General features: G+C 35.5%; 1 protein-coding gene across 3 annotated transcripts; it reads left to right on the forward strand.

Annotated features, from left to right (window-relative positions):
- The first annotated feature begins 1,531 nt into the window (after nt 1-1,531).
- Nucleotides 1,532-10,726, forward strand: LOC114184959 (protein STRUBBELIG-RECEPTOR FAMILY 3-like). 3 transcript variants are annotated; one of them, XM_028072385.2, is made up of 17 exons: nt 1,532-1,903; nt 2,014-2,204; nt 2,538-2,667; nt 2,755-2,826; nt 3,042-3,107; nt 3,186-3,257; nt 3,357-3,428; nt 3,540-3,611; nt 3,698-3,763; nt 7,014-7,079; nt 7,524-7,924; nt 8,044-8,459; nt 8,798-9,069; nt 9,380-9,518; nt 9,869-10,005; nt 10,090-10,246; nt 10,348-10,726. In XM_028072385.2, exons 2-17 carry the CDS (start codon nt 2,045-2,047, stop codon nt 10,432-10,434), a joined length of 2,385 nt encoding a protein of 794 aa, XP_027928186.1. In that variant the 5' UTR covers nt 1,532-1,903; nt 2,014-2,044; the 3' UTR covers nt 10,435-10,726. The 3 variants fall into 3 exon arrangements, with proteins under 3 accessions (XP_027928186.1, XP_027928187.1, XP_027928188.1); XM_028072386.2 differs by having other exon boundaries at nt 2,039-2,204; XM_028072387.2 differs by lacking the exon at nt 1,532-1,903 and having other exon boundaries at nt 2,039-2,204; nt 8,047-8,459.
- Nucleotides 10,727-11,493: the final 767 nt, after the last annotated feature.

Genomic DNA, 11,493 nt, shown 5'->3' on the forward strand with positions numbered 1-11,493 from the left:
AAATACAATTTTATAAGTTTAAATTAAGTTTAAATTTATTTTTAAAGATAATATTAGAATTATTAAAATTTAATATGTAAATTATATATATATATAAATAAAATAATACCAATTGTATTTAATAAATAAATTATTATTATTTAAAAATGAGCTGATTAAAAAAGCCTCATTTTGCTTATTTAAACGTAAACTAAAGTGGTGAAATAAGAAATAATTGAATTCAATTTATATGAAATTTTGGGTTTCTTTGGAGTGATATATTAGGCAACCTCATTTAGATTAACAAGGTAAATTATTATATTTTTTATGAGAAGATTAACATTGTGTTTGTTTGATGTTGAGTGGTAAAGTGAAGATGGATTAAGTAATATTTTATGTATTTGTTTGGCAAGTTTTAAGAGGAAAGTAGTGCGATGATTAGCAGAATATAGTAGGATTAAAATCCCGTCTAATAGGTAGTGATTTGAGTGGATTTACTTAGTTAATGTCAATTTTACCTTCTTTATTTTTTCACGTACATGTTGGTAAGGTAGCATGATATGTAATGGAAGATCTGTGGGGGCTTGTATGTGAGAGATCTTATCCCCATTATAATGGAACAGATATGTGGAGGCTTAGTTGGGAGAGATCCAATCTCCATGTCATAGAAGGGATATGGGTTAAAAAAAAATTCTTTGATAATTTTTTGTTTCAACTTTAGTGGTTAAAAAAATTATAAAAATAGATTTACTCGTACAAATATCAATTTATACTACTTATTAAATGAAGAAAAAAATGATAACTCACTTATACTTCTATTAAAACATATTTTTTAATCTATCACATAAATCAAATCTTTCAAAAATTACTTCTAAATTTACTTACAATCATTTTTAAATTTCTAAAAAAAAAACAATACATAATTTTTTTTTAAATTCACTAAAGTCCATCCACTAACTCTATCCCGTATACTTTCTCTCAAATAAACACACCCTAAGTTCTACTAATAACAATAATACCGAAAATAATTGTGTAAGCTCAATATTACCAATAGTATTCGGAAAAAAAAATTAAGAAACTTGGTGCAGTGGGCCAAATACATCAAACTCACGCGGAGTCATGGCACGTGATTGCACTCTCCATCACCTTGAAACGTTAAGCAGCCCCACATCATAAAATAGAAAAGTAATTAATGTTAATTAAGAATTATTAACTAAGAAACATCTAATATATTTTATTTAATTAAAGTGAATATTATAATTTATTTTTCAACTTAATGGCAAGTATTTTTGTCACATCCAATTTTCTTCTCACTAAACAGCACAAACACAATGGATGTAGTATTTATTGAACTTATGCTATTTGACAAATAATTGACTTGTTGTAACAAGGGGACAAGACAAGGCACAACTACACATAATAGGCACTCCATTATTAAACATCAAACATGGGCAGCATGTCGTGGTAGAGTAACCCTACGCGTTCACAGGGAGCGTGGCAAGGTAATCTCACCATTCAGATAATAAGACACTCCTCGAACAGCACAAGCACACTCACTCTCACTCATTCCACTCCTCTATAGTTTCTAGAGAGAGAATTGATTGTTTGTTTTTCAGAATAGAATTTCCCTCAGAGCAGCTTTTCCTCTTGTTTCCAGCTTTTTCAAAAGATTGGATTTTGCCACAATTTTTCAATCACTTTCATTATAATTTGTATACATTGATTATTATTATATTCTATCTGCCAAAAGCTTTTGAGCTTACGTTCACCACTCAAACTACTAAATAAGCTCTGAATCTTAGCTCTTAAGTTTATTTACAGACTCTACAAAACTAAACTACTTCATTGCAGCTGTTGGTTTATGGTTCTGATCTCCAGATTTTCAGCATTACCTCCCACCCTTGTTCAGTAGTTTCTCTCTTAAGTAAGTTCATTTTGCTTCTCAGATTAATCCCTGGTGTTCATGTTTTACAGTACTCTACTCAACTTTAACTTTCTATTATATTTTATGATTTAAATGACGGCTTGTTTTAGATTTTTTGGGGGATTGAATTTCCAGAAGAGAATGGTAAGACGATTGCTTTCAAGGATTGATCTTGGAAGAACGGGTGAGGAGAGATCTGGCTCACAGTACAAGAGAGTGAAGATCCATGGCGAAGTTCTTTTGGGATTTCTGTTCATCTGCATAGTCCAGTTTTCACATGCAGATACTGATCCCTCTGATGGTAAAGATTCTATCTTCTTTTTGTCGTCACCTATTTCCCTCTCTAGAGTCTCTAGAGTCATGCTTTGGGTTGATAATTATCCTTCTCTGCCTCTTTTGTTATGTGTTATGCTCGAGGTTTCTCATTTAAATCAAAATTATATTACCTTAAGATTGTGGTTCTTGCTCGTGACTAATTTTGGAAGTATCCTGCCTTTAGCTGGGCCAATGTGCAATGGGTACTGAATATGTGGCATTGGAATTGTGATGTTTTGTTCTGTTACTCTTTAACACATTATTTCTTGATTGTTTATTTCATCGTTCTAAGAGTGTTAAAGTTTTGTAATTGGAGCAGTTGCAGCAATAAATAACTTATATACTGCATTGGGCAACCCTGTTCTTCCCGGGTGGGTTCCTAGTGGAGGTGATCCGTGCGGACAAGGGTGGCAAGGTGTTCGATGTAATGGCTCAGTAATTCAAGAAATGTATGTAACCACTTTCTCTTGCTTCTATTTCACATCGATTGAAATGCACAGAATATATAACCAGGTTCTCTTTGTCATTCATGACAGAACTCTGAATGGTGCAAACTTGGGAGGAGAACTGGGTGACAGCTTAGGAAGTTTTGTTTCTATCAGAGCAATGTAAATACCTCTCTCTCTCTGCTCCACTCTTGGTAGTTTGCTTTTCATCCATCTTTCTAGGTGTCCTCAGGCATGTGCATGGCATGAACAAGTCCATTTGTTAATATATGTCTGCATCTGTAGTGCATTTCCTCGGTTCATGAATTTCAGTGGTCGTTCTTCCTCACTGTTTCTCTTGCATTACCTTTACCGATTCTTTCATGTTTCTGGGGCAGAGTTCTAAACAACAATCACATTGGGGGAAGTATTCCATCCAGTTTGCCAGTCACTTTGCAACACTTGTATGTGGTAACAAACTTTGTGATACTATTTCTTCCAACACATTGTGCAAAATAAATTGATGGTTTGTATTTTTTCAGCTTTCTTTCAGATAACCAGTTCATCGGAAGTATTCCAGCCTCTTTATCCTCGTTGGCTGGATTGACTGACATGTGAGTTTATTGCATTTTCTGTCTCTTTATCAAATGCTATTAGTAGTTGTTAACTGTTTGGCAAATTTGTCTAAATGATATTAAATTATCCCCTTTCAGGTCTCTTAACGACAATCTTTTAACAGGAGAAATACCAGATGCATTTCAGTCTCTTACTCAATTGATCAATCTGTAGGGACTTATTGAATTATTCTTCAACTACGCACATATAAATTTGAATGGAGATCATTTTAGCTTCATTAAATATAAAACTTATTTGGTGAACCATAAACTGTTGTGCAGAGATTTGTCTAATAATAATTTGAGTGGGGAATTGCCTCCATCTATGGAGAATTTGTCAGCTCTGACCAGCGTGTGAGTATTTTGCCTTAATAAAGATTACTTTTTTAACGTATTTCTCTGTTCTCTGTCAATCAACCTAACTTTCTCTTCATTTGCAGACATTTACAGAACAATAACATCTCTGGTACCCTGGATGTTTTACAAGACCTTCCGCTGCGAGATTTGTACTTCTCTTAACACGTTTCTTATAAAATTTGCATATATTAGTTTGGTCAAAATAAAAATCAGTTCCTGCAGTTTCATGCCATAAGATTTTGATCCCTGAGAAACCAGTGCTTTAATAATGGGAAAGTTTAAATATAATTTTTCACAAAATAGGGACAATACCTTAATAAGTAAAAATTACAATGATTAAAATCTAAGTAAATGAAAGCTATTGGACAAATACCTTATTGTTTAATGGCAAGAACCAAAATCCAAATTAAATAAATGATAGAAACCAATATTCAGAAAAAAATAATTATGGGAACTGAAAATACGACTTGAGACTGAGACTTTAAAATATATGAGTAGTGGACAACAGTACCACTCTCCTCCTCTTCTATTTATAATGAAGCAAGTACATATGAAAAGACTACTCTAAGATACTAGGCATGATTACATGCAACAGTAGATACGGCAGTAGGTAGTTTCCCACACTCAACACCCTACACATAGGGTTAATGATACAATAGGTAATAATTCTAACACTCCCCCTCAAGCTGGAGCATACAAATTGTATGAACCAAGCTTGGAACAAATGAACTCAATCCGAGGTCCCCTTAATGACTTGGTCAACACATCTGCAAGTTGGTCATTTGACCCAACGAACTCAGTACAAATTTCCTTGGTCATCAATTTTTCTCGAACAAAGTGGCAGTCAATTTCTATGTGTTTAGTTCTCTCATGAAACACTGGATTTGATGCAATGTGGATAGCAGCCTAGTTGTCACAGTACATCTTCATGGTCTGAATTTCACAGAAGTTAAGCTCTCGAAGAAATTGCTTTACCCATATGAGTTCACACGTGAGAGACGTCATTGCCCGATATTCAGCTTCAGCGGTGGATCGAGCCACTACATTTTGCTTCTTACTTTTCCAAGAGATAACATTTCCTCCAAGGAGGACACAATATCCCGTAGTAGAGCGTCTGTCAATAGGAGAGCCTGCCCAATCAGCATCACAGTACCCAGAGATTTGAACATTTCCTTTATCTTCATATAGCAAACCTTGTCCTGGAGCCTTCTTGAGGTACCTTAAAATACGGATGATGGCATTCCAATGTCCAAGACATGGAGTCTGCATAAACTGGCTAACAATTCCAACTGCGAAAGATAGATCAGGCCTCGTAATAGTGAGATAAATTAATTTTCCAACGAGCCTCCTATATCTCTCTGGATCGGAGAATAATTCGCCTTCTTCTGTTGTTAACTTCTGATTTGGGTCCATAGGACTCTCTACTGGTCTGCAGTCAATCATACCTGTTTCTTGTAATATATCAAGAGCATATTTCCTTTGAGATATTACAACTCCATCTTTTGACTGAGCTACTTCAATGCCCAAGAAGTATTTGAGGCTTCCGAGATCCTTGGTTTGAAAATGTTTACACAAGTGCTCCTTCAGTTGAGATATTCCAGTAGTATCATTTCCTGTAATAACAATATCATCAACATATACTATTAGGTAGACACATTTCCCAGGAGAGGTATGTTTGTAAAAGACTGAGTGATCTGCCTCATTGCGTCTTAACCCAAATTTCTGAACAATGGAGCTGAATTTTCCAAACCAAGCTCGTGGTGATTGTTTGAGGCCATATAAAGATCGATGCAATTTGCATACCATACCAGACTCCCCCTGAGCAACAAACCCAAGAGGTTGCTCCATGTAAACTTCCTCCTCAAGATCACCATGAAGGAAGGCATTTTTGATATCCAACTGATGAAGCGGCCAGTGACGAATTGCTGCCATTGCAAAGAAGAGGTGAATAGTAGTCATCTTGGCCACAGGAGAGAAGGTGTCACAATAGTCAAGGCCATAAACCTGAGTGTACCCTTTTGCAACCAATCGGGCTTTGAGTCGATCAACCTGACCATCGGGGCCAACTTTAATTGCATACACCCAGCGACAACCAACAGCCTTCTTACCCGAAGGGAGGGGCACGAGCTCCCAAGTATGATTGCTTTCAAGAGCCTACATCTTTGCAATCATGGCTTGTCGCCATCCAGGATGATCAAGTGCTTCATTCACATTTTTGGGAATAACAACAGAAGACACTGAGGATAAAAGTGAACAATAGGAAGGTGATAATCGGTGATAGCTAAGAAAATTATAAATGGGATGTGGATTTCGAGAGGAACGAGTACCTTTTCTGAGAGCAATGGGCCAACCTGAATCACCTTCACCAGGAGTCGTGGGATCAAGAGACGAGGGAGAAGAATCTGAAGTAGGGGATTCATCACCATGTTCTGGAACAACTGGACTATTCGTCGGCGTCCTGTGTTGGAGAGAATCAATAGGTGGAGATGATGGCTCAGGAGGACTTTGGTCGAGACTTGGAGGGACATGGACATTGGAAATATTGTACTCAACCACGGGAATAGGAAGGACCTGCTGTATGACATGGACATCTTGAACAGATGGAGAGAAGTAAGGGGTCTGTTCAAAAAAAGTAACATTGGCAGACATGTAATATTTCTTGGTTTCAGGAGAGTAACATCGATACCCTTTTTGAAGTCGTGAATAGCCCAAGAAAACACATTTGAGAGAGCGAGCAGAAAGCTTGTCTAACCCGGGAGACATGTCATGAACAAAACATACACAACCAAAAACTCTAGGAGAAGTGTGAAAGAGAGGATTGTCTGGAAACAGAATGGAGAAAGGGACCTTATGATTGAGAGAGGAAGATGGCATCCGATTAATAAGAAAACCTGCAGTTAAGATGGCATCTCCCTAGTGATGGACAGGAACGTTGGCACTAAGCAAAAGGGTACGAGCAGTTTCAACTAAGTGTCTATTTTTTCTTTCTGATGATAATTATGGGAACTGATGATACCAACTTGAGACTGAGACTTTAAAATATATGAGTAGTGGACAACAGTACCACTCTCCTCCTCTTCTATTTATAATGAAGCAAGTACATATGAAAGGACTACTCTAAGATACTAGGCATGATTACGTGCAACAGTAGATACGGCAGTAGGTAGTTTCCCACACTCAACACCCTACACATAGGGTTAATGATACAATATGTAATAATTCTAACAATACTTTTAGTGACAGTGTAGTAATTAATATTCTTTTACCAACTAATTTAAAGAACTGTTGTTGATGCAGTTTGTAGAAATTTTGGACCATTTGAATTTGTGTAGAATCTTTAACTTTTTAATCACATTTATTCTCTTTTAAATTTGTACCTACTCTTCTCTATTTGAACAGGAATGTTGAGAACAACCAGTTTGTTGGACCAATACCCCCGAAGCTGTTAAGCATACCTAACTTCAGGTGAAAACTTTAAAGTATTGTTTCTCTATGCTCAATTAAGATGATTCCTGTGTTAGAAAATGTGAAGATGGACACGGACTTGTGTGAATTGTAGTTCATTTTCATGAAAATATTTGTGGTCATGTTAACTACCGAGACGTGCAGTGTTGTAAGTATTCAGAAAAACAAACAATTGGGTGTGACGTTGCCTCCTCTTATACAGTCTGACAATTGAAACTACACATAATTTAATACAAAGAGAAAGTCTCAAGTCTAGGTTTTGAGAAATACAACTTCAAATGTGCAATTGTGGGTGTGTTTACAACAAAAGTATTAATCAAAGGTTCCTTCACTCTCTTTCCTTTACTGATTTCTGTCACATCAGTAATTTGAGTGAGTGTCGAAAAAGTATTATACATGTGTAATTTTGGTTCTTCAATAACTGATGATGATTTTGTTATCCAGAAATGATGGAAACCCGTTTAATCTTAATGTCAATGCTACTATATCCCCGGCACGTCAACCTCATTCTCCAGTGCCAGTATCGCCACCAGGAACTGTGGTTTCTGGGACTCCATCATCTGGACGTTTACCTACCAAACCTACTGATGGACCAACTGCAGCAAAGGAATCAAATTCTGTGAAATCGAAAAAGAACACCAAGAGGGTGGTTTGGATATCTATTTCTAGTATATTGATGTTTGTTATTGTAGTACTGGGACTTCTTCTCTTTGTTCCAAGATGTAGTAGAAGAGAACAGGTTAACAAAAGTTCCAAGCAACATCAAGTTGGCAAATATGGAGGTGAAAGACAGAATCCTAGAGAATATGAGGAATTTGTCCAACCACCTAGTCAAACTGAGAAAGGCAAATAAATATAACTTTTGGTCTCTCTAATTTTGTTTCTGATATTTAATTTTTTGTTGTGAGGGTTTCACTAATATAACCGTTGCACTTTCTAATGATCTTTTATTTATTTAAATTAGCAGTACCAAAGGGTGCTGTTGTGAGGCCGAAAGGGGATCATCAAGAGGAGGCAAGGACAGTGAGGGCAATTCCAAAGCTACAAGGCGAGCAAGAGAAGAATGAACAAAGAATGGGAACAATCCCAAAGCTGCTAGATCATGAGATAGATATGAGTTCGTTAGATGTATATTCCATGCCTTCACCAGCACCTCCTCCACCTCCACCACTCACTACTGAGAGTGCGATTGTTGAACCAACCTCATTCCACAAAGGGGCTAACTTCAATCCTCCCAAAAAAAGTCCAGTTCCTCCCACTTTTGCTAAAACTTTCACCATTGCATCCCTACAACAATATACAAATAGCTTTTCTCAAGACAATCTTATAGGTTTAGGAATGCTGGGGACTGTGTATAAGGCAGAACTTCCTGATGGAAAGGTATGATTTTTGCGTCTTGATTGCATTGATGTTTATGGAATGTACTGATGAAAAGTCGTTGACACTGGCTTTTTGTGTGTTTTCCCTGTCTTCTTCATGTTTATTGTTGTGGCTTATGATTTATCTTCCTAAACTTTAATCACCATAAGATAGCTACTATTGCCGTATCTGGATAGGTGATATCTGTTTTAGCGCATGTTTGAGTACTGTTATGTTTGAATGCATCTTGATTCAAGTTTCCCCATTTGTGTTTCCTTTGCCCGAACACTTCTAAATTGAATATGTATGGTGATTGGTACTCAAATTTTGACACTCACTCTCATTATATGAATTGCTAGATACTTGCTGTGAAGAAACTAGACAAGAGAGTTTCTAATGACCAAACAGATGATGAGTTTCTTGATTTGATAAACAACATTGACAGAATCCGGCATGCAAATATTGTTGAGCTTATTGGATACTGTACCGAGCATGGTCAAAGGCTTCTTATTTATGAGTACTGTAGTAATGGTTCGCTGCAGGATGCACTCCATTCCGATGATGAATTCAAAACAAGACTGTCATGGAATGCTCGTATCCGGATAGCACTTGGTGCAGCTAGAGCCTTAGAGTATGTCAATTAATAATCAAGTTTAGACATCAGGGAAAGATATTTGCCCCTAGCTGTCAATTTTCTGTAAATAGTCACTTGAATGTTTCCGTTTCTATATCTAATTCTCTTACCTGGATTGTCAAGTATTTCTCAGTGGGTTAATTAATTTAATGCTGGAGTTTCTTACTAGAAACTTGGGTTCTGTTCAATACATGGTAGAACTTTTTGAGGTTTAAGTTGCTAAAACATTATAGTACATGTCCATTGACGATAATGTGTCTTGATGTGCTACTTCTGAATCTAACACTGTAATGTTGTCCTCGACAAGGTACTTGCATGAGCAGTGTCAGCCACCTGTGGTACACAGAAATTTCAAGTCTGCTAACATTCTCCTTGATGATGATGTTTCTGTTCGTCTATCTGATTGTGGTTTGGCTCCATTAATAACTAAAGGTTTTGTAAGTCAGGTAAGAAATTATTGCACAATGTAAAACTTATGGCTCTGCATTATTATAGGAACTGGTAAACATATGCCTCTGCATTATTGTAATTTCATGCTACGTTTAAGGTCCCTCCCCTCCATAATTACGAGGCAATAACTGAATTTGAATTATTAGCATAGGCATATGAATATTGATAACTTACGGCCAAAAAGATTGAGTTATTTTTACTCAAAAAGAAAACTTCAAGGGAAACATGTAAAGTTGTATTTGCCTGTTTCCTGTGGAGTATCATTCAAGTGCATTATGTCAATGGTTCTTAGCATTGCGCAAAAAACATTGTAATTTGCATTATATAACATTCCAAGCATTTTCAGCTCTCAGGACAACTTCTAGCAGCTTATGGCTATGGAGCTCCAGAGTTTGAGTCAGGAATTTACACATACCAGAGTGATGTTTACAGCTTTGGAGTGGTTATGTTAGAACTTTTGACAGGCCGTCAGTCCTACGACAAGTGAGAGCCAATAACTGAAGTACTTATGCTTCTATTATTCATCTATTTATGAGTTACTTCATCTTCTCTGAAAATATTGGACAGAACACGAGCTCGAGGGGAGCAGTTTCTGGTGAGGTGGGCTATTCCACAACTGCATGACATTGATGCATTATCAAAGATGGTTGATCCTTCTCTGAAAGGAGATTATCCTGCGAAATCATTGTCAAATTTTGCAGACATTATTTCTAGATGTGTTCAGGTAAGCTTCTTTTTCTCTGAACTTAAAAGTGTCGCTTAGCTTATTATGAATCTTTTCGTCATGGAATTGGATTCTTGGCCTTATATGTGTATGTTATGCAGTCGGAGCCAGAATTTAGGCCAGCAATGTCAGAAGTTGTCTTGTACTTGATAAATATGATCAGGAAGGAATCTCAGCAAAGTGAATAAATAATTATGGAAAATTGTAGTGATATTTGAAGATGATTACATCTACAAAGAATTTCATGCATGATTGCATGTCACCAGAGAGGGTCTTCCTCCATATTCAAGCTGCTAACCCTTCCAATATTCACATTGCAAGGAAGTTTTGTCCAAGAGAATTGTAGACATTTCATGTCACTCCTCCACTGATCTTGTGTAGCTCACAATTTATTATTATTATTATTATTATTTAATGGTTCACTGAACATACTATGTTGGAGGTCCCTAGAAATTAAATTAATCTCATTTTTTTATGATAGCTTCCATATTGTTGATATAGAATATTATTCATTGTACACATTCAAACTTTGCAATATTATATGTTGTCCCTATTCGTCGATTAATAGGATAAAGTAATACTTACATTAATTCACCAAATCATAAAAATAAGTACATTGTAGGAACTAACCTATTATGTTTTCTTGAATTCATATTATTATAGTTGTAAACACCTATAATTTTCATCAATGTCTAATTACTATATGTCAATAATAATTACAAAACCTTTAACTTTCTGTCCTTAAAACTAAAAACTCTTTATTTTAATTTCTATAAATATTATTCTAATCTTTTTATATCATTATATATATAATTTAAAAAAATAGCCTTTATTATTTAAGTTTAGAGGGATTAAATGAAATTTAAAATGATATATATATATATATATATATATATAAAAGAAATAAAAAAGATAATTTAAAAAAAATATTGTAGAACTAATATTTTGGACTGGAGTATTTAATTTATTTTATTTATAGATTGTAGAACTAAAATTGAAGGTATTTTAATTTTAATTTTAATGAATGTTTTTTATCTGTGTAATAATTATCTTTCATCACAAGAACTAATACCTTGTAAAAGAATAACATCTTATTTCAAAGGCGGCTCCAAAAATATTAATCACATTGATATGGTTAAAATCAAACAACAAAGGGGCAAAAAAGGAAAACAAAAATCGCATGAAGGGACGCAATAGCAAGACAAAAAGGATGCATGAATATTTTGCCCCCTCCATCGGTGATTTTT

This window comes from Vigna unguiculata, chromosome 5 (genome assembly GCF_037176805.1).
Source record: "Vigna unguiculata cultivar grain cowpea cultivar isolate G323 ecotype 2 chromosome 5, ASM3717680v1, whole genome shotgun sequence".
NCBI classification, from domain to species: domain Eukaryota; kingdom Viridiplantae; phylum Streptophyta; class Magnoliopsida; order Fabales; family Fabaceae; genus Vigna; species Vigna unguiculata.

Excerpts from the sequence above, each read along its gene's own strand:
- LOC114184959 (XM_028072385.2), top strand. The coding sequence starts at position 2,045 with ATGGTAAGACGATTGCTTTCAAGGATTGATCTTGGAAGAACGGGTGAG. Across the intron at positions 8,460-8,797 it reads CAGAACTTCCTGATGGAAAG|ATACTTGCTGTGAAGAAACT; the intron begins GTATGATTTTTG and ends ATGAATTGCTAG. Across the intron at positions 10,247-10,347 it reads TTATTTCTAGATGTGTTCAG|TCGGAGCCAGAATTTAGGCC; the intron begins GTAAGCTTCTTT and ends TATGTTATGCAG.